At 42.9% G+C, this 23,967-nt stretch overlaps 1 protein-coding gene across 7 annotated transcripts in view; it reads right to left on the bottom strand.

Annotated features, from left to right (window-relative positions):
* The window catches only part of DOCK8 (dedicator of cytokinesis 8), a 251,124-nt gene that overhangs the window by 87,504 nt on the left and 139,653 nt on the right, over nt 1-23,967 (bottom strand). For all 7 annotated transcript variants that reach the window (XM_078367972.1, XM_078367967.1, XM_035275978.3 and 4 more), the window contains 5 exons: nt 8,811-8,928; nt 6,532-6,602; nt 5,307-5,445; nt 4,593-4,694; nt 375-470 (listed from right to left, as the gene is read on the bottom strand). In XM_078367972.1, the coding sequence (XP_078224098.1) occupies nt 375-470; nt 4,593-4,694; nt 5,307-5,445; nt 6,532-6,602; nt 8,811-8,928 (526 nt within the window). The remainder of the gene's footprint in view (nt 1-374; nt 471-4,592; nt 4,695-5,306; nt 5,446-6,531; nt 6,603-8,810; nt 8,929-23,967) is intronic.

The raw sequence follows: 23,967 nt of genomic DNA, 5'->3' as shown, positions 1-23,967 counted from the left end.
GTATGCAGAACTCAGACAGTGGCAGGCAAAGGAGGGAGAATGGAATTTCTTTTTAAAGGCTGGTAAAGTAGCAGAATTACAGAGGGAAACGAGATAACAGCAGATGAGAGCTCCAAATCAAGTCTCCCTGCAAAGTTTCTCAAGCAACAGTACAGGTACCAGGTTCTTTCCTTTCTGTGCTCAGTGGTTTTGTAAGGTCTTTCTATTCCAATGACAAATGAAACCTAAACAGATTTGCGTGTCCCCACAAAGAACTACAGGATTGTTTTTTATTTATCTGTAGACAAGGATTTTCATTGAGTTGTTATTGGCCTGTCCTTCAAAGGCTCCTCTGCTGCACCCTTACCTTCATTATTAACCTTGACTTTTCTTACCTGGGTATGCACAGAGGAAACAGCTTGCACTTCTATATTAAATACTCCCTTATGTCCTTCAGCCCACTTAATGGGAGGATTCTGTAAGGGGACTTTCTGCGTTGAAGAAAAGAAAAACATTAGCAATCTAATTCCCTTTTCTGATTACTAACAAGCAATGCAGAGAAACTTGACTGGGAATGTCAGGGTTATACCAAACTCTTTAGAAAACTAACATAACTGGTCTTTGAGTCAGGAGCCTGGGATTGAAGTTCAGTTCTACACCAAACTAGTTATTATTCACTCATTCATTCATTTTGAGACAGGGTCTCACTCTGCCACCTGGCTGAAGTACAGAGGTACAATCACAGCTCACTGCAGCCTCGACCTCCTGCTCAAATGATCCTCCCATCTAAGCCTCTGGAGTAGCGGGGACTACTGGCACACACCACCACATCTGGCTAATTTTTCTGATTTTTTTGTAGAAATGGTGTTTCACCATGCTGCTCAGGCTGGTCTCAAGCTCCTGAGCTCAAGTGATCCACCTGCCTTGGCCTCCCAGAATGTTGGGATTACAGGTGTCACCCTTCTGGGCCTTAGTGTTCTGTTCTCATACTGCAAGGAGGAGTTGAAATGTGTGATCTGTCTCTAAGTTCCAATCCCGTATGCTAATTCTGGATTCTAGGAATTGAAATAAACTAAGATCCCAGCAATTTCCCCATTAATCAGGACTGTCAGGACAAAGTATAGACTAGCTTTACGAGACATAAAATTTTAATACTTTTGAGTACCTGACATTACTTCTCCTTTTATCGAAATTTTTCCAAGTGTTTCCAACCTGTTTCTAGGCCTGCTTGGCTCCTGCTCTAATCACTCAAAGTGACTGTTTTATACTGTTTACATATCAAATACCTTTGTAGGCCTGAGAGAAAGCTCCTTGCCTTAAATTCCCATTGCAATTGCATTTCTTTAAAGATGCCCTGCAGTGCTGAGTGAGGAGGGCCTCGCCTAGGTTTGCCTGTCTTTCATTGTAACGGAAGGTGGGAAACATTTAATGCTGGAAACATTTAAAGCTATCTGAAGCCTGCACAAGCTGGGGCTCAAAGTAAGTTCTAGCCCACACTCGAGTTCTCTTTGAAGTATTAGGAACTTTTAAAAGTCAGTTACCAATATTTGAAAGCCTGAAAATTTCCTATAAAAGACTGCTTTCCTAACTTCATTTGAGTACTGGAAGATATCAAAAAATTGGCCTTATATGCTAGCATGGCACCCATCTGCAGAGTGAAGGAACAGCTGTGACCTTTAGATGGGGCAGAGACAATCTCTAGAGCGAACAGATGCCACCAGAATAAGGCATTCATTGACGTTACTCATCTGCATCCTGTGGGCACTTCAGTTGCTATCTGTGATCTAAAATAGCACTGTTCAGTGGAAATATAATGTGAGCTATTTATGTAATTTAAAGTCATCTAGGCCGGGTGCAGTGGCTCACACCTGTAGTCCCAGCACTTTGGGAGGCCGAGGCGGGTGGATCATGAGGTCAGGAATTCAAGATCAGCCTGGCCAATATGGTGAAACCCTATCTCTACTAAAAATACAAAACTTAGCTGGGCATGGTGGCGTCCACCTGTAGTCCCAGCTGCTTGGAAGGCTGAGGCAGCAGAATCACTTGAACCCGGGAGGTGGGGGTTGAAGTGAGCCGAGATGGCGCCACTGCACTCCAGCCTGGGAAACTGAGACTCTGTCTCAAAAAAAAAAAAAAAAAATCATCTAGTAGCCACATTTAAATAGTAAAAAGGGACTAGGCATGGTGGCTTACACCTATAATTCCAGCACTTTGGGGAGTCCAAGGCGGGAGGATCACATGAGACCAGGAGTTTGAGACCAGCATGAGCAGCATAGCAAGACCCTGTCTCTACTATAAAAAAAAAAAAAAAAAAAATTAGCTAGGCGTGGTGGTGCTCGCCTGTAGTCCCAGCTACTAAGGAGATAAGGAAGCTGAGGTAAGAGGATTGCTTGAGCCTATGAGATCAAGATTCAGTGAGCTGTGATCACGCCACTACACTCCAGCCTGAGTGACAGAGTGAGAGCCTATCTCTTAAAAAAAAAAGGAATATGTGAAAGTAATTATATTCCATTTAACTAATATAGCCTAAAGATGGTTTCAATATGTAATCAATGTAAAAAATTATTAATACAACATTTCACATTTTTTCCCTACCAAATTTTTGAAATCTGGTGCATATTTTACTTACGGTGCATCTCAGTTTGAACTAGCCATATTTCAAGTTCTCAATAGCCACATGTAGCTAGTAGCTATCTTATTAGACAGTGAAGGTTTAAAGGACACTAGGAGAGCCTAAGGGTATATCTATAAACACAGCACAGGGCAAGTAAGAAAAGGAACTAACGTTTACTTAGGAATTGAATTTGTTGCTTGGCACGCATTATCTCATTTAATGCTCACAGCAACATTATAGGCAGATATGGGCTCAGTTTCATCTTTGAGACTTAGAGAGGGTAAGCAACTCACCATGTTTACACAGCTAGGGAGTGGCAGAATCTAGATGCAGGTTTGTCTGTCTCCAACACTCAGGTCTTTCCTATAGCTTAAGAAGATAACTGGAAGTTCTAAAAAATTAGTGTGCAACGTGTTGATGAGAAGGTGGTTTTGAGGGCTACTGAAAGGTGTTGATGTTCAAATCATAAAGACCAATCAGGAAATGTCTGTGGACATACTCGAATTTCCCCTAAGACGGCTTTGAGGAGAGAAGTTTTAATCTACCAGGCATGTGCCTGTGGCCCAGGACAAAAGATGCTTCTCTCTCCAGGGAAAAAGGAAAATAAGAGGAAAACAGCCCCAAGTGAGGCAGTGGATGGTGAAAGAACAGAGAAGAAAGTTGACTTTGGATTCCAAGTTTAAAAAGCAAGCATTGGAAATATATCATTAGTGGGATAATGAAAATTTGATCAGTGACTGAATATTTAATGATACTAAGAAATTACAGTTAATTTTAAAGTATGACAATGGTATCATGATGGTTTTACAAAGCCTTTATCTTTAAAGATGCAGACTAAAATGAAATATGATGTCGGAGATTTACTTCAAAATAATACTTATTGATGTAAACCTATGCAAGGAACTGAGAAGTGTGACAGCAGTGTGACAGCTGGTGCAGTCAGGGTGGACAGTCCCCTGGGCTCCTTTTATTTTTTATTTTAATTTTTTTGTTGAGATGGAGTCTTGCTCTGTTGCCCAGGCTGCAGTGCAGTGGCGTGATCTCAGCTCACTGCAACCTCCACTTCCCAGATTAAAGCAATTCTGCCTCAGCCTCCTGAGTAGCTGGGACTACAGGCACCTGCCACGATGCCCAGCTAAATCTTTTTGTATTTTAGCAGAGACGGAGTTTCACCATGTTGGCCAGGCTGTTCTTGAACTCCTGACCTAAAGTGATCATCCCACCTCAGCCTCCCAAAGTGCTGGGATTGCAGGCACCCAGCACCAGGCCTGGCTAATTTTTGTATTTTTAGTAGAGAAGGGTTTCACCATGCTGACCCGGCTGGTCTTGAAATCTTAACCTCAGGTGATCCGCCCAGGGCTTCCTTTAAATGCGTGCACTGCAGCTGAGTGGATGGGTGAGAGGAAGTGCCAGTAACAGTAATTGGGAAAGACTAGTGGCATTGGGATTGTTAGGGGAATAAATAACTTGGGTGAAGGGGAGGAAGGTAGCAAAACACACTGCCATGTGTGTACCTATGCAACTATCTTGCATGTTCTGCACATGTACCCCAAAACCTAAAATGCAATAAAAATAAATAAATAAATAAAATAACTTGGTATCCACCGAAGGGCTGTGACAACAGACCCAACAAAGAAACAGCTGGAATCTGGCCTGGGAACCTTTTCTAAGGATCCTTGATGGGAGCAATTGTCTATTACAATTGGCCTCAGTTTGCCTCCTCTTCTATAATACATTATTCTGGGAATCCCTCTGTGATAGATAATGCAAGGTAATTTGCATCTACTAAACCTTCTGATTTGGTGGCATTTAAAAGAATGAGGTTTCATAGTCAATTATTCCTCCCATCCTATCAGAACAATGTGCTCTCTGAAAACACGGTGTGCTCCAGAGAACACGATGAGCACGTTTGGTCACATGGGAATGAGAAGTGATTCTGGGAAGGTGGTCCAAGACCACGGCTGGACAAGAAACAGCTGAGAGCCAGCTTGCCAATTACCTCAGCAGAATGCATGGAGTAGTTGGGTGGCAATTTTTCCAAGGCAACTGGGAGACAGTACGATCCAGTTTGAAGACGTTCATTTAAAAGAATTGGCAGCCACTGAAACAGATGATGTAAATAATAAAGTGGTATTAATTACAGCATATAATTCTGGCAATTTATCTAGCTCACAACAATCAAATGCAACTAAACAATGATTAGATATTGACCAGGCAGTAATTTTGGCAGGAATTTCTGTCCAGTTCTTTGCATTAAATCCCCGAGAGCTCCTGAGATGGTAGTATTGATGATTTACTGCTTTCAGAGCCAAAGCAGTAGCATTTTTCTCTATAGCCAACGTTCGTGCGTCTGAACAACATCAATGTTGATTTTACCTTTTATATTTTTTAAGGAAATAATTGTTTCTTCTTGGAGGACAGAGCGAGTTCTATACGTAAAGCATGGATATTACATTTGGAAATAGTGAACACTGCAATGCTTTTTAAAAAACAAATGAGTATTCCTTCAACAACTATCACCCACTAGCTTTCCATTTCTGAAATCTGACATTCGCTGAGGCAAATCACTTCTGCCTCTTGCTATAATTTGTCTTAGCATGTTTTGCTACTTCTGACAGGAAAAAATCAAGTGAATAGATTTGGTTGTTTATCTCTGCAGGGACCTCAGATATACCAACAACTGCAGTGAATCAGCAGGCTGGAAACAACTCACCGAATATCCCAGGAGAGTTTCCACGGAGCCTCCTTGCTTCTGCTGACAGCTGATATGGTAGAAGGTGAACAGGAGGTGGTGATTTACTGTGAGCTTAGCAGGAAGCTTAATTTTCACTTCTTCATAAAAGTCAGGAGACCTGTTTCAAAAGCACATTATACACCAATAACTTTTAGCAAGAATGAAGACTTCTCCGATTATAAGACGTCACAGCCCCTTTGCTCCTTAGAACTTGCCTGGGTCTTTGCTTCTCATTTTACATTACTCTGATCTGAAGCTGGAAGTCCCGGAGACCAAGCTTATGTTATTAGATACACTTCCCATACACAAAACTGTTCATGAACTAAAGGCTTTTTCAGGAAAACAAAAAACAGAAACCACCTCCCCCCACACAATGGAAAACCCCAAAAACTTAATTTGAAGAAAGGATAACGTTTGGAATCCTGCTGTGACCTCCTTTTTCCATCTCTACCCAAGGAAGAGAGCCTCGCACCTGGCTGCACTCACCAAAGAGTAGAAGCAAATGAATGATGCAGGAAGGAAAAGGAACCCGATTTTACTGAATTGTGAAGCCCTAGATGCTTCATGAATTACAAAGGTTTCATGTACATGACCTCACTTAATCCTCATCCCAAGCCCAGAATGTGCTTAAATGGAGGATTTAAATAAATAGGCCCAGGTGATCAGGCCAGGACCAAACCCAGTTCTGTCTGACATTGTGCAGCTGTCCCTCCTTCTCTGTGGAACATGAATAGCAGCATAGGCATTATCCTGTGACTCCATTTACCGGTGGGACAATGAGTGTTCCACTTCTCCTTTGGTCAGCCTAGGCAGGCAGTGGGCCAGGTGACAAGTGGAGCGGACAGGGACACAAGGCAAGGGGAGCTGGATTGTACTTCTGGCCTCCTTCAGTGTCTCAAAGCAAGTTAGAAAATGTGTTTTCTTAATTAACGTAATAAAACCTCTTTGCATCATACTTGAATAGAAGCCTCCAGAAAAGTCAAAACTATACTGGATTCTTGAAGACATGTTCTTCTTTCAGTCTTGGCTAATGGCAAAGTTATATACATCTTCAACACAGAGTCATGGAAGTGGCATGAATTTCCTTGACCCCTGAGTCCCTGAATTATAAAAATAGTTGGGAGGAATCACCCAGGGGACTCAGAAAAACCAGGAGATGATGAAACAGTCTTGATGTATATTTAGAATGCTGAAATAGACTTACTTATTATGGTATGTAATGGCTGCGTATACTTCCTGCAGAAATTCAGGCCCGCTGGACTTTCCAAAGATGACCTGTTTACCAGTATGGAAAGGATCAAATTATCAGTAACATTTGGGTACATCAAATTGACGATTATCAGGCCAACAGGATGTTCTGGTCTCAGAGAGCTGCATTTTGTATAATTAAGACTGCTGGGTTGGCCGGGAGTGGTGGCTCATGCCTGTAATCTCAGAACTCTGAGAGGTAGAGGTGGGCAAATGGCTTGAGCCCAGGAGTTGGAGACCAGTCTGGGCAACATGGTGAAACCTCCTCTTTATAAAAGCTATAAAAATTAGCCAGGCATGGTGGCACATGTGTATAGTCCCTGCTACCTGGGGGGCTGAGGCAGGAGAATTGCTTGAGCCTAGGAGGCACAGGTTGCAGTGAGCCGAGATAGCACCATTGTACTCCAGCCTGGGCAACAGACCCTGTCTCAAAAAAAAAAAAGGCCAGGTGCAGTGGCTCACACCTGTAATCCCAGCATTTTGGGAGACCAAGGCAGGTGGATCACGAGATCAGGAGTTCAAGTCCAGCCTGGCCAAGATGGTAAAACCCTGCCTCTACTAAAACTACAAAAATTAGCCAGGTGTGGTGGCAGGTTCCTGTAATCCCAGCTACTTGGGAGGCTGAGGCAGAGAATTGCTTGAACCTGGGAGGTGGTGGTTGCAGTGAGCTGAGATCACACCACTGCACTCCAGCCTGGCGACAGAGTGAGAATCTGTCTCAAAAAAAAAAAAAAGAAGAAGAAGAAAACCAGTACTCTCTCCACTCTGCCTCACTGCCTAGAGGTCTATCCAACAGGGCAAAGTTACATACCTTTGCCTTGAGTGAGAAATCCCCAGTCCAGGTTCTTCTTTCTCTAAACATATAGACCTAGCCACTTAGGTGATTTGACTCTCCACTGCCTTATCCACATCTGTGCTATTTAGAAGAAGATAACTCCTTCGGCCTGAAGCAGCGTTTAAGATGCATTATGAACAAGCGCACTCACCTTTGTGCCGAGAAAAAAGCTCTTTCCTCTAGATACAGTAATCCCAACACCAGAACCCCGGGCTCAGTGAATGAAGAACACACTGGACTTTACCCCACAGTCACCCTTGGCTGCCACAGGATCTGAACAAGCATACCTGGCAGTCTGGCAGTAACATGCCAGGGGCATGAGCAGAGAGAACTAAGAGGAGCCCACCACTGCTTCAAGACACACTTCCCTTTATTGGGAAGACAGGTGGGACATTAGGAGAAAGGTTTTTTTTTCTTTCTTTTTCTTTTTTAGAGAAGTATATTAACTGAGTGCAGTGGCTCATGACTGTAATCCCAGCACTTTGGGAGGCCGAGGCAGGTGAATCACCTGAGGTCAGGAGTTCAAGATCAGCCTGGCCAAAATGGTGAAACCCTATCTCTACTAAAAATACAAAATTAGCTGGGCATGGTGGCACATGCCTGTAATCCCAGCTACTTGGAAGGCTGAGGCAGGAGAATCACTTGAATTTGGCAGGCAGAGGTTGCAGCAAGCTGAGATCACACCCTTGCACTCTAACCTGGGCAAAAAGAATAAAACTCCATCTCAAAAAAAAAAAAAAGAAAGAAAAAAAGAAAAAAGAAAGGTATATTAACTGACGCCTATGACTTATGGGAAATAGGAATAGCTAACCACCATCTCATTTGGCAGCAGATAGTTTAAAAAGCATAAATTCTGGCATTTTGGGTCCCTTGGCGCACAATGCATTATACATATATATATAAAATTTGATATCTACTTTGCCTCAGGATGAAGATCCACTCCTAGAAGGTCTGTGTTTACAATTACTAGGCAGTACTTGGTATTTATTAGCAATGTGGACCGAGGCTTGGGTAACTGTATAACGCAGTGTGTGCAAATACAGTGTGTATAGTGTGTGTATGGAAGACACTCAGCAAGCATGGTACACATGCGGAGCCATCCCTTTACCTTGAGTGGGGTGGTCCTAAGGGCAGTGTGAAAAGATTTTATGGTTTTTTTAATCATGTGAAACAATCTGTATGTTCCAAGCTCACTACAGAATAAGTGAAGAGATTTTCAAGTAAGACTGACCCTGTTTCCCCATTGTTATCCTGGGAACAGAAGCCCTCACACATGCTGAGCAGTGCTGGCCAGGAATAGACAGACTCTGTACCCTGATGAGTCCTGGATGTGATCCATGTGAATTGACAGAATGTGCAGCCCACCCTGATTTGAGGCAAGTGTTCATTTCCCTCCTTACCGGCATCGCGTTGCCAGCATCTTCTCCACACATAAACTGGATCTTTATTGTAATGTTCCGGGCTGATGCTAGTTTGTTAGCGAAGTTCAGCCTCTGTGGGTAGACATAGAGAAGATTTCTGAAAAAGAAGAGATAAAGAATTAATGAAAAAGGTCTAGAGTTTATTTTAACTAAGTTCGCCGCAAATGCTGAGACTTCCATTCATGGGGTGCTTTTTCCAAAGAAGTTTTTCCTCTTGAAGTGAATTATTATTGAAGGAGAGAGTGAATTACTTGATTCTTCCTCTTAAGTCACAGTCATCTGAAAATAACCCCTATTGCTCTCTCTTTTGCTACAAAAAAAGAGTGCTGCAGCTCAGAAAGTCTTAATGTCTTGGAATGTGGAAATCTGCCTAGAGGTAACTGTATCTCTGACAGTCAGATAAAGAAAACAAAACAGGTCCAGCTCACTTCAAATAAAACTCATGGCCATAGGTGATGGCCTAATGTCATTCTTCTCTTTTTCCCTTCCTAATCTTTATGGAGTAGTCCTTTTTTCTTACTGGCACAGCACTCGTATTGGCTTAGCTTTCTATTCTCATATAAGATGACAGCTCAAACCCCCAAGCTCAATTACTGTAAAACAACAACATGAATAATATATCCATTCATTTGACAACTATAGGACAGGTACTACGCTACGCAGTGCCTGGGTAACTTGCGTATGTTTTTCTTTCTATTTGCATTATTTGTAGCAGATTCCACTCAAATGTAAATTCCACAAGGATAGGGATTTTTCGCTGACGTTTCTGATCCCCTGATGTATCTCCAGCAACTAGAATAGTGCCTGGGACATAGTAGCATGAAGTAAATATTTGTTGAAGGAAGGAATGAATGTGTGCATCTTTGATGAAGTATATTCCTGGCTTGAAGAAACAATAATAATGATACTAACATTTGTATAGGACTTATCCTGAGTCAGGCCAATGTTCCAAATACTTCATATTTATTAATTTGTTTAATTCTCATAGTTATCCTATAGGTAGGTACTATTATCACTGTCATCATCCCCATGTCACAGGTGAGGAACAAAGGAGATACAGAGATGTTAGGTGATTCACCCCATATCATACAACTAAATGGCAGAGCTGGGAACTGAACCCCAACTCTCTAGTTCCAGAGTCACACTCATAACCACTGTGCTATATTCTTTCAGATAAAAGCCCTGCTAAGTATGGCCTTTCCATACTGTGCTGTCCTGACATCTCTCAGGGACAAGTTTGCCTTAATTTTCTAGGTATTTACAGTGGCATGTCAACCTGCATTTCCCAGCCTGTCCCACAGAGCCCTAATGTTCTGCAAACTATTAACAAGTGTGTGGGAAGGGGAGATGGTTGAGCAGATGTGGCTGGGAAAGACCGGGGCAAGCAAGATGAAGAGGTTACTGTGCCCTGGGAATGCTTTAGAGAGAGAAAGACTCTTCTTTCCCCAAACATTTTACCCTCAGAACTCCTTTCATTTATTCATTTTTTCTCAATATATTTTATGAAAGTAACATTCTGAGAAATTACTTGGGGAAACGTTGAGATAAAGTTATCTAGTCACAGAAGAACATCTCACATCAAGGAAAGAAAAGATAGGGCACAAGAATTGTCTACTCAAATCTCTTGCAAAATAATGAATGCTCTCAGGTATTTGAGAGGAAAAACGATAATTGGAACTATCAAGAACACACAGGAGCTGTGACGTTGGATGTGCAAGTTCAAAGGCCACGGAGGCAAATAAACAGATTCTTAGGTCTTATTTTACCCCCATCTCTCTATTTTGGGTGACTCCCTGGAGGCAGAATGGGGCTGGACCAGTGCTGGGAACAGGTCTGAGCTACTGTACCCTGTGACTTTCTGGGCTGATCTCTGACAATATTCAACGAGCTTCAAGTATCAGTGAGGTGTGGATGTCTTTCCAGAAAGGCAGACAACAGGCCGGGACACAATAAAGGGGTTGGCACGGAATTCCGGGGTGCACAGGCCAGGACACAATAAAGGGTTAGCACGGAATTCCAGGGTGCGCAGGCCAGGACACAATAAAGGGTTAGCACGGAATTCCAGGGTGCGCAGGCCAGGACACAATAAAGGGTTAGCACGGAATTCCAGGGTGCGCAGGCCAGGACACAATAAAGGGGTTGGCACGGAATTCCAGGGTGCGCAGGCCAGGACACAATAAAGGGTTAGCACGGAATTCCCGGGTGCGCAGGCCAGGACACAATAAAGGGTTAGCACGGAATTCCAGGGTGCGCAGGCCAGGACACAATAAAGGGGTTGGCACGGAATTCCAGGGTGCGCAGGCCAGGACACAATAAAGGGTTAGCACGGAATTCCAGGGTGCGCAGGCCAGGACACAATAAAGGGTTAGCACGGAATTCCAGGGTGTGCAGGCCAGGACACAATAAAGGGTTAGCACGGAATTCCAGGGTGCGCAGGCCAGGACACAATAAAGGGGTTGGCACGGAATTCCAGGGTGCGCAGGCCAGGACACAATAAAGGGTTAGCACGGAATTCCAGGGTGCGCAGGCCAGGACACAATAAAGGGTTAGCACGGAATTCCAGGGTGCGCAGGCCAGGACACAATAAAGGGTTAGCACGGAATTCCAGGGTGCGCAGGCCAGGACAGAATAAAGGGTTAGCACGGAATTCCAGGGTGCGCAGGCCAGGACACAATAAAGGGTTAGCACGGAATTCCAGGGTGCGCAGGCCAGGACACAATAAAGGGTTAGCACGGAATTCCAGGGTGCGCAGGCCAGGACACAATAAAGGGTTAGCACGGAATTCCAGGGTGCGCAGGCCAGGACACAATAAAGGGGTTGGCACGGAATTCCAGGGTGCGCAGGCCAGGACACGATAAAGGGTTAGCACGGAATTCCAGGGTGCGCAGGCCAGGACACAATAAAGGGTTAGCACGGAATTCCAGGGTGCGCAGGCCAGGACACAATAAAGGGTTAGCACGGAATTCCAGGGTGCGCAGGCCAGGAGGCACCTAGACTGAGCCCCAAGTTTTAAAGATGAGACACACGGTGAATGAACCACAGAGCAGTCAGAGACCCAGGACAGTGCTGTTTCTACTCTACCACGTGGCCATCTAAGCAGCACCTCCCAAAGCTTGCTCTGTCTAAACTGACTCAGCCTAAAACCCTGATGCAGGTAGATATGGTTGAGCCACTGATGCTGTCAGGAGTGGACGTGGATATAGTATATGATGACGGAAGACAGTTTACAGTTGCGGTGCAGGGATGTGTGGGGGTTACAGACTCCTCTCTGCTCACTGCTCACTTCTCTTCATCTCCACTGCCACCAATCAAAAAGCAGAGCTAATGTCAGAGGAGATGAGGGTGTTCTCTCTGGAGTCAGAGAGCCGGGATTTGAATCCAGCTTTTGCTTCTTTTAGCTGCACGGCCTTTGGCAAGTTACTTAGCTTTCCCAAAGCACAATTACACTAACCTCAGAGGGCTGTGGTGAGCATTAATGAGCAACAGTTGAAACCTAGAGGACTTCTCTGGAAAAAGAAAAAGGCTTCTCTGAACAGATAAGTTTTATGACTAGCAGTAGGCTTCTATTATTATCATTATAAAAGAAGGATGATACATGCTTTTAAAGGCCTGGTACATGACCAGTGATTTACTTGTGTACCTTACCAAGCACAAATTCTGTAAACCCAAAAATGTGAACACTGAAAACATACTGAAGTTACATGGCCCCCCAAAAAACATAAATGATGGTCATCACGATAATTATTTCCTCCACATGGCTAACAAGTCAGACCCACACTCCAGCCTACCTTGCCCCGTCTCTCCACTCTGAACCAGCCTCATTCTCACAAGGACCCTGCAAAACCTTCTCAATAGATCCTGACTTCTACACTTGCCTCTTACAATCTTCTTCATATATTGATCAGAAGGATCTTTCAAACATGTAAAAAAATTACGTCAGGCCCTACAAGGGTTTCCCAAACTTTTAATCATGGGTCCTGCATGACCTGGGCCTGGCTCTGACCTTATCTCTCATCATTCTCCCATACTGGCCTTTTTCAAAACCTAGAACATTCCAAAATTATTCCTTCCTCTGTGCCTTCTGTTCCCCAGAGTGCTTCCCAGGGTTCACTAACTGGCTGGGTCTTCTCATCTTTGGAGTTCAGCTCGTACGTCATATCTTCCGATGTCTTCCCTACCATTCTATTTCATTCACCCATTCCACTTTCACACACACACTCCCTCTTTCATAATCATATGATTATCATATACAGAGATGACTATGAAAGTAATGTGTGCCCATTTTTTCAACCTTGAATAACTTAAAAGTATATAACACTATAAAGAAAAGAATAGCAGCTTCTCAATATATCACTGTACTGAGAAAGATCACCTTTAATACTTTAACACATTTATATTTTGTCTCTTCTCCTCTACACATTAAACTTTTTTTTTTTTTTTTTTTGAGACAGGATCTCACTCTGTGTTGCCCAGGCTGGAATGCAGTGGTGTGATTACAGCTTACTGCAGCCTTGACCTCCTGGGCTCCAGTGATCCTCCAGCCTCAGCCTCCCAAGTAGCTAGAATAGCAGGCAGGCATCATGACACCTAGCTAATTTTTAAATTTTCTGTAGAGACAGGGTCTCACTGTGTTGCCCAGGCTGTCTTGAACTCCTGGCCTTCAGTGATATTCCTGCCTTGGTCTCCCAAAGTGCTGGGATTATAGGCATAAGTCACTATGCCCGGCCACATAAAACATTTTTATCATACTGTATGTACAAAGCTTTATCATTTTTATGACACTAAATGTTCAGTTATGACTATTTTCCCAATGTGACTAACTATTCTTGATAAACATGATTTTAAAGGGTGCATGGTATTGAATGTTCTGAATATGCCATAAATTACAATGATCTCCTCCAAAAATAAATGTTTAGGTATTTCCTTGTTTCAGTTATAAAGCTGTGAAGAACACTTAATATATCTTGCCCCTCTGCAGTCCAGCATACTTTTGGAAGAATCCCTTTAAATTCTGTAATGCTCAGCTTCATAATCTTTGAATTAATTAAAAGACGCCAATCAACCTTTCTTTAATGCTATGTTTGAAGGAATAATGAGCCAGAGTTTGTGAAGTTGCTTTGAAGTAGCTGGATGGAAGGGACTGTGTAAATCATAACAGTAGTAGCCCTGCCAGACTTATCACCACACTCATCTCTTTCACTCCAATGCAGGGGCACCACCACCCATTCCCATGCACCCCCATCACTGCTCAGCAATTTTGCATGTTGCTTCCAAAGGGGTTGCTTACCCCTGTATCCAAATATCACCACCACAGAAACTTAGTGTCCTGCCCCAAACTGCCTGTGCTCTCCACTGAGCACGCAGCTGGAAGGAAACATCAAGAGAATTTACTCCAACATCCCATTCTTTCAAGGCCAGGAAACTAACTCCCAGGAAGGTTAAATGAGTTTGCCTAAATTTTTTTTTAAGAAGATTCACTTCCTAAGGGTCATGATTTTTTTGTTTGTTTGTTTGTTTTGAGACGGAGTCCTGCTCCATCACCAGACTGGAGTACAGTGGTGTAATCTCGGCTCACTGCAAGCTTCACCTCTCAGATTCAAGCGATTCTCCTGCCTCAGCCTCCTGAGTAGCTGGAACTACAGGCGTGCGCCACCACACCCTGGTAATTTTTGTATTTTTAGTAGAGATGCGGTTTCACCATGTTGGCCAGGATTATCTCGATCTCTTGACCTCATGATCTACCTGCCTCAGCTTCCCAAAGTGTTGGGATTACAGGCATGAGCCACCACACCCAGCCTATATTTCTAAATCAGTAAGAGTGCTAAGTAATATGTTTCGTTAAATCCATATGTTTTAAATAAATGAATACAAGAGAATAATAATGTTTTCTCTTGGGAGGGAAGATCCACCTACATGGCCAGTAACCCAGAGCCCAAGCTAGATAAGAATAATTATTAACAGACTGATAAACAGGCTCATATGCTTCATATGTGATAAATTAAGTGTCTCATGCTAGCCAGAGAAGCATGTTATCCAAGGATTTTTGAGAAGACAGCCCATGACATTAATAACTTGCCACTTGTTATGGCAGAGTTATTTTGAAAGTTTTCTCAGTAACTAAAGGTCCAGTGTATGTGCCAGGCATTTAGTATAGTCTTATCTTTCTTCAAATGTGGACAAAACGGTTTTCTTCAGTCATATATGTCGCTACATTGAGAACTGGACGTTTGGTATTCATCAGCAATTTTCCCTGCAGGGCCCCCTCAGATGACTTTTCTTGATTACAAACTATTTTGGAAACTCCAAATTCTTTCCACTGATTCAGTAATGAGTTTTCAACTTATTTTTCAACTGCCGTGACTGAGCCTCTCTGGGGGTTAACTTGTGGAATCTGGTCATTTTTTAGATCAAATTGTCAACCAAACACTCTGCTTATAGCATCTTGGGACCATCTTCTATTTCCTTTGCTGAGAACAGAGTAACCAAGGGACCTTGAAATCATTCAAAGCCACAATGTGAAAACATCACTTTGGCTTCTCCTAAGTTTATCCTATGCCTTATCGGGTGCAAGGAAACAAACAGAAAAACCTGAGCCTGTTACTTATTCCCAAGGTGACATCAGTTTGCTCTCCCATGGGCTTCTACAGCTTGGAGCTGAGCCCAAGGAACAAAGGAATTACAGCAAAAAGCACACTGGCCCCCTGTTTAAGCAACTGGACCCTTTGAATACCTCTTTAGCTGAGCTTCTAGGCCAGCCAGCGGGAAAGAAGGAAAAAGGGCTTTGAGAGGAGAGAGGAACAGCTCGACAAGAGGAGTGAAGGCCCCATCAGCTGGCTGCTGAGCTCCAGCATCAACTGGTTGCAGAGATGACCTACATGGAGGGATTTAACAAGGAGCCAAAGTTTCTGGAGCAAAGTTGGAAGACGCGGTATTCTTCAAGGCAAGTGGACTTCCTGTGACAAAGGCGATGGATGATGTCATGGTGAGTCAAGCATTATTGATCATTTGAGTTGGCCATTATAGTAACAGACTGGCAAATAGGTAATGGAAATAAGACTCATGAAGTTGGGGTTATTTCTCCTGTGAAAAAGCCTGGTTAAGAAGAGTGGAGGTACAATTAAACCTTCACAATGCAAGTACGTCTGCATCGCCCATTCCCGGTGATGGTAAGCTAAACCATGTTTTGAGTAAAAAGCACTGTGTCACTGATTCCCACATCTACCAAGGAGAACACGGAGGACCAATCAGTCATGTGATAAAGCCAGAATCCCAAGCCTTCTGTAATCTGAAAATATTTTACTTAAAAATCCCAGAGACAAAGTATTATCTATAGTTGGTCAAAGTCGAACCACCCTTGGTGGTTCCTAATGAAAGTGGGACTGAGACGAGTTAAATGGCCAATACTCAGTGTATAATGTTGAGTGACAATTCTGAAAATAATATTTTATCTTTGACAGGGCTGTAAATATGCAAACATTGAATATGCATGAAGGCTAGCAGCTAGAGGATGATGTGGAAAAGTAAAAAAAGTAGATTTTATTTTGAAATAAAATTGGTGTCAATTTTGGTTTTCTTTTCCTTATTTCAATGTACAGCCTAAAACAAAGTAGTAATATCAAATATATGCTTTAAAAAAGAGGAAAAAAAAAATCACTGATTTTGTGGCCTGCATTATCTCCTTTGTCTTTTCAATCTCAGTAGTGCTTGTAATTTAAGCTGCTTTTATACCAGGGGAGATGGAATGTATGGAGACTTGTGATTAGATAATGGGTAGAAATGTCCTTAAAAAAATTGCAAAATGCTCTACAAATGCAAGGTGAACAAGTCAATTTCCTAACCTGCAATAAAATGGTTGAAGCCAAGTCTTAAATGTAATGATGCCTAAGAACTGCTTTGAAAACTGCAAAATATGATGCTAATTAAGATGATCTTCTTACTAGGATTGTGTGAACCAACTGAGTGCCTTTTAAAATGCAACTTTAAATACTCTGCGGATTGTTACCTGAGAAATCAACCAATCTCTCTGGGATTCTCTCTTCATTTTTCCATTTCTCTCAGTCTGTCTTTAATTTGTATGTGTATTTCTCTCTGCCTCTCTTTCAGTCTCTCCCAGTCTTTGGGTCTCTCTGATTAACATCGCCCTGCCTTCCTCTTTCACAGCCTCTTTTTTTGGAGATGGAGTCTATGCTCTGTCGTCCAGGCTAGAGTGCAGTGGTGTGATTACAGCTCACTGCAGCCTCAACTTCCTGGGCTCAAGCCAATCCTCTGCCTCAGCTTCCCAAGTTTCTGGGACTACAGGTGCAAGCCAAAACAATGCCTGGATAATTTTTTATTTTTATTTTTTGTAGATGTGAGGTCATCCTATGTTACCCAGACTGGTCTTGAACTCTTAGGTTCCAGTGGTCCTCACGCCTGGACCTCCCAAAGTGCTAGGATGACAAGTCCAAGCCACTGTGACCAGCTGAAATGCTCTTTTTTAGGGAGCACTCCATTCCTCCAGTTCCATTTAGTGACTGAAATCCATTTGCTTACCAGTTACCTTGTGTTTGACAATTTCCTACTCTGAGCTGAGGCTGGGTTTTTGGCAGGGCCATTTAAGCTCTTGGGCTGACAAACACAGCACCTAGGATCTATGAACAACTTAGAATTCCACAAAAATGTCTGAGACTTTAAAAGTTATTGGCTCTAAAATTATGGAAGGTAGGCTGGGGATTTCCAAGATGGCGCAGTAGGAACAACTCAGGATTGCAGCTCGCAGTGAAGGCACAGAGGGTGAGTCCTAGCCGCATTTTCAGATGAATCTTTGTTGCCCACAGAATGGGGAAATTCCCAGGAGTAGGAGAGACACGGGACTCCAGCGCATCCCTCTCAGCTTGCGCCGCTGGCGCCGCAGCGCAGCACAACCCCGCACAAAACGCACTGGTCTGGGTGCCCTGTTAAACCAACAATCTGAGATTTGGGAGGGCAGATTAGCATATCCATCTGATTAAATGGGACTTGGACAGAGAGCCAGACCAGGAGATTCCTGGGAAGTGACATTTAAGCCAGTGCAGTGGGTCACTGCAGAGGAAATCGCACACATCCCAGGCCCTTTCAGCAGGTGACTGAAACACCTGGGAGAGAGTCAACCACTCAGCTTAAAAAAAAAAAAAAGAGAGAGAAAGGGCTCTGAGGCAGGGAGCCAGGTGATCAGGCTCGGCGGGTCCCACCCCCACAGGGACAAACAAAACGGCGATTCGAAACACTCGGGGTTGAGAGTTTCACCGTGGGGACAGCTGAATCCAGGACGGTGCAGCTTGGTGGGGGAGGAGCATCTGCCACTACCGAGGCATTCCGCACCTACTGAGGTACACTCCCATTGCTGATGCAGCCTGGCATTGCCGAGGCAACCCACTATAACAGAGAGGAGCCTATGACAGCAGGGCGGAGCCCACAGGCAACAGGCTAGAGCCCACAGCAACAGGGTGAAGCCCACGACAGTAGGGCGCAGCACACGGCAGCAGGGCAGAGCCCACAGCAGCAGGGCAAAGCCCACGGCAACAGGGCGGACCCCACAGTAGAAGGGCGGAGCCTCAGCAGGCAAATAGGGACTAGACTGCCTCCTAGCTGGGCAGGACAGTGCAATGGATACTCATAAAGAAAGCTCTAACTCCATGAGACAGAGCATCTGAGGAAAAAAAGGGGGTTTATAAGTTTTGCTGCAGCAGACATAAACACACCTGCCTAACAGCCCTGAATGAACAACAGAGCTCACAGCTCCATACTTGAGCTCCTATAAAGTACAGTCTGTCTCCTCAAGCAGCTCCCTGACCCCTGTATATCCAAAGAGTCACCTCAAAAAGGACTGATCAGACTGACATTTGGAGGGCATCATTCTGGGACAAAGATAGCAGAAGAAGAAACTGGTAGCATCCCTCACTGTTCTGCAGCTGCTACAGGTGTACCCCAGACAAGCAGGGCCTGGAGTGGACCTCAGAAGTTGTACAGCAGAGAAGCTAGACTGTTAGAAGGAAAACTAAGCAACAGAAATACTTCATCATCAGCAACCTGGGTGTCCACTCAGAGACCCAATCGAAAAGTCAGCAACTACTCAGATGACAGGTTGATAAATCCACAAAGATGGGAAGAAACCAGCGCAAAAAGGAGGAAAACACCAGAAATCAAAACACCTCACCTCCTACAAAGGACCAAAACTCCTCACCAACAAGGGAACAAAGCTGGAAGGAGAATGAGTGTGACAAAATGACAGAATCAGACTTCAGAAGATGGATATGAGAAACTTCCGTGAGCCAAAAGAACATGTTCTAAATCAATGCAAAGAAACTAAAAACCTTGAAAAAAGATTTGAAAAAAGATTCGAGGAAATGATAAGAATGGACAACTTAGGAATATGAATGAATTGGAGGAGCTGAAAAACACAACACGAGAACTTCGTGAAGCATGCACAAGTTTCAACAGCCAAATTGACCAAGCAGAAGAAAGGATATCAGAAGTCGAAGATCAACTCAATGAAATAAAATAAGAAACCAAGATTAGAGAAAAAAGCACAAAAAGAAATGAACAAAGTCTCCAAGAAATGTGGGACTATGTGAAGAGACCTAACCTACATTTGATAGGTGTACCAGAAGGGGACGAAGAGAATGAATCCAAGCTGGAAAATACTCTTCAGGATATTATCCGGGAAAATTTCCCCAACCTAGCAAGGCAGGCCAATATCCAAGTCCAGGAAATACAGGGAACACCACAAAGATATTCCGCAAGAAGAGCAACCCCAAGGCACATAATTGCCAGATTCACCAGGGTTGAAATGGAGAAAATACTAAGGGCAGCCAGAGAAAAAGTTCGGGTCACCCACAAAGGGAAGCCCATCAGACTCACAGCAGATCTCTCAGCAGAAACTCTACAAGCCAGAAGAGAGTGGGGGCCAATCTTCAATATCCTTAAAGAAAAAAACTTTCAACCCAGAATTTCATATCCAGCCAAACTGAGCTTCATAAGTGAAGGAAAAATAAAATCCTTTGCAAACAAGCAAGTAGTCAGAGATTTTGTCACCACCAGGCCTGCTTTACAAGAGCTCCTGAAAGAGGCACTATACATAGAAAGGAACAACCAGTACCAGCCATTCCAAAAAACATAAAATGGTAAAGAGTATCAACAAAATGAAGAATCTGCATGAACTAACGGGCAAAACAGCCAGCTAGCATCAAGATGGCAGGATCAAATTCACACATAACAATATTAACCCTAAATGTAAATAGGCTAAATGCACCAATCAAAAGACACAGACTGGCAAACTGAATAAAAAACCAAAACCCGTCGGTGTGCTGTATCCAGGAAACCCATCTCACATGCAAGGATATACAAAGGCTCAAAATAAAGGGATGGAGGAAGATTTACCAAGCAAATGGAGAGCAAAAAAAAGCAGGAGTTGCAATTCTCATCTCTGATAAAATAGACTTTAAAGCAACAAAGGTCAAAAGAGACAAAGAAGGTCATTACATAATGGTAAAAGGATCGATACAACAAGAAGAGCTAACGATCCTAAATATATATGGACCCAATACAGGAGCACCCAGATATATAAGGGAAGTTCTTAATGACTTACAAAGAGACTCAGACTCCCACACAATAATAGTGGGACACTTTAACACTCCACTGTCAATATTAGATAGATCAACCAGACAGAAAATTAACAAGGATATCCAGGGCTTGAACTCAGACCTGGAACAAGCAAACCTGATAGACATTTACAGAACTCTCCACCCCAAATCCACAGAATATACATTCTTCTCAGCACCACATCACCCCTACTCCAAAATCGACCACATAATTGGAAGTAAAGCATTCCTCAGCAAAAGCAAAAGAACAGAAATCATGGCAAACAGTCTCTCAGACCATAGTGCAATCAAGTTAGAACTCAGAATTCAGAAACTAACTCAGAACCGCACAGCTTCATGGAAACTGAACAACTGGCTCTTGAATGTTGATTGGATAAACAATGAAATGAGGGTAGAAATAAAGAAGTTATTCAAAACCAGCGAGAATGAAGACACAACATACCAGAATCTCTGGGACACATTTAAAGCAGTATCCAGAGGAAAATATATAGCAATAAGTGCCCACATGAGAAGAGCGGAGAGATCCAAAATTGACACCCTATCATCAAAATTGAAAGAGCTAGAGGAGCAAGATAAAAAAAAACTCAAAACCTAGCAGAAGACAAGAAATAATGAAGATCAGAGCAGAACTGAAGAAGATAGAGACACAAAAAACCCTTCAAAAACTCAATAAATCCAAGAGCTGGTTTTTTGAAAAGATCAACAAAATAGACAGACCACCAGCCAGACTGAAAAAAAAGAAAAGAGAGAACAACCAAATAGATGCAATAAAAAATGATAAAGGGGGAATCACCACAGATTCCACAGAAATTCAAACCATCATCAGAGAATACTACAAACAACTCTATGCACATAAACTAGTAAACCTGGAAGAAATGGATAAATTTCTGGACACCTGTGTCCTCCCAAGCCTAAACCAGGAGGAAGCCGAAACTATGAATAGACCAATAACAAGGTCTGAAGTCGAGGCAGCAATTAAGAGCCTACCACACAAAAAAAGCCCAAGTCCAGATGGGTTCACAGCCGAATTCTACCAGACACACAAAGAAGAGCTGGTACCATTCCTTCTAAAACTATTCCAAATAATCCAAAAAGAGGGAATCCTTCCCAAATCATTTTATGAGACCAACATCATCCTGATACCAAGACCCGGCAGAGACTCAACAAGAAAAGAAAACTTCAGGCCAATATCCATGATGAACATAGATGCAAAAATCTTCAGTAAAATACTGGCAAACCGATTGCAACAGCACATCAAAAAACTTATCCATCATGATCAAGTAGGATTCATCCCGGGGATGCAAGGCTGGTTCAACATATGCAAGTCTATAAACGTAATTCACCACATAAACAGAACCAAAAACTAAAACCACATGATTATCTCAATTGACGCAGAGAAGGCATTTGACAAAATTCAACAGCCCTTTACGCTAAAAACCCTCAATTAACTCGGTATTGATGGAACGTATCTCAAAGTAATAAAAGCTATTTACGATAAACCAACAGCCAATATCATACTGAATGGGCAAAAACTGGAAGCATTCCCTTTGAAATCCGGCACTAGACAAGGATGCCCTCTCTCACCACTCCTATTCAATATAGTTCTGGAAGTTCTAGCCAGAGCAATCAGGCAAGAAAAAGAAATAAAGGGTATTCAAATAGGAAAGGAGGAAGCTAAATTGTCTCTATTTTCAGACGACATGATAGTATACCTAGAAGATCACATCGCCTCAGCCCAAAAACTCCTGAAACTGATAAGCAACTTCAGCAAAGTCTCAGGATATAAAATCAATGAGCAAAAATCACAAGCTTGCCTATACACCAATAACAGACTGAAAGAGAGCCAAATCAAGAACGAACTGCCATTCACAATTGCTACAAAAAGAATAAAATACCTAGGAATACAACTTACAAGGAATGTAAGGGACCTCTTCAAGGAAAACTACAAACCACCACTCAACAAAATAAGAGAGGACACAAACAGATGGAGAAACATTCCATGTTCATGGTTAGAAAGAATCAACATCATGAAAACGGCTATACTGCCCAAAGTAATTTCCAAAATCAACACTATCCCCATCAAGCTACCATTGACTTTCTTCACAGAACTGGAAAAAACCACCATGAACTTCATATAGAACCAAAAGAGAGCCCACATAGCCAAGTCAATTCTAAGCAAAAAGAACACAGCAGGAGGCATCACACTACCGGACTTCAAACTATACTACAGGGCTACAGTAATCAAAACAGCATGGTACTGGTACCAAAACAGAGATATAGACCAATGGAACAGAACAGAGGCATCGGAGGCAATACAACATAGCTACAACCATACAATCTTTGCTAAAGCTGACAAAAACAAGCAATGAGGAAAGGATTCCCTGTTTAATAAATGGTGTTGGGAAAACTGGCTAGCCGTGTGCAGAAAGCAGAAACTGGACCCCTTCCTGACACCTTACACCAAAATTAACTCCAGATGGATTAAAGACTTAAACATAAGACCTGGCACCATAAAAACCCTAGAAGAAAATCCAGGCAAAACCATTCAGGACATAGGAGTAGGCAAGGACTTCATGACCAAAACACCAAAAGCATTGGCAACAAAAGCCAAAATAGACAAATGGGACCTAATCAGACTCCACAGCTTCTGCATGGCAAAAGAAACAGTCACTAGAGTGAATCGGCAACTAACAGAATGGGAAAAAATTTTTGCAGTTTACCCATCTGACAAAGGGCTGATATCCAGAATTTACAAAGAACACAAACAGATTTACAGGAAAAAAACAAACAAGCCCATTCAAAAATGGGCAAAGGATATGAACAGACACTTCACAAAAGAAGACATACATGAGGCCAACAAACATATGAAAAAATGCTTATCATCACTGGTGCAAATCAAAACCACACTGAGATACCATCTCACGCCAGTTAGAATGGCGATCATTAAAAAATCTGGAGACAACAGATGCTGGAGAGGATGTGGAGAAATAGGAACACTTACACTGTTGGTGGGAGTGTAAATTAGTTCAACCATTGTGGAAGACAGTGTGGCGATTCCTCAAGGCCTTAGAAATAGAAATTCCATTTGACCCAGCAATCCCATTACTGGGTATATATCCAAAGAACTATAAATCGTTCTACTATAAGGACACATGCACACGAATGTTCATTGCAGCACTGTTTACTGTTTGTTGGTTCCAGCAAAGACCTGGAACCAACCCAAATGCCTATCGATGATAGACTGGATTGGGAAAATGTGGCACATATACACCATGGAATATTATGCAGCAATCAAAAATGATGAGTTCATGTCCTTTGTAGGACATGGATGAATCTGGAGAACATCATTCTCAGCAAACTGACACATGAACAGAAAATGAAATACCACATATTCTCACTCATAGGCAGGTGAGGAAAAATGAGAGCACATGGACACGGGGAAGGCGGTACTACATACTGGGGTCTATTGGGGGGAATAGGGGAGGGACAGCGGCGGGGGGGAGATGGGAAGGGATAGC

The sequence above is a fragment of the Callithrix jacchus genome, chromosome 1, assembly GCF_049354715.1.
Source record: "Callithrix jacchus isolate 240 chromosome 1, calJac240_pri, whole genome shotgun sequence".
Lineage (NCBI taxonomy): Eukaryota > Metazoa > Chordata > Mammalia > Primates > Cebidae > Callithrix > Callithrix jacchus.
Note: the sequence above shows the minus strand (reverse complement) of the source record. Positions and strands in the feature narration are given on the sequence as shown.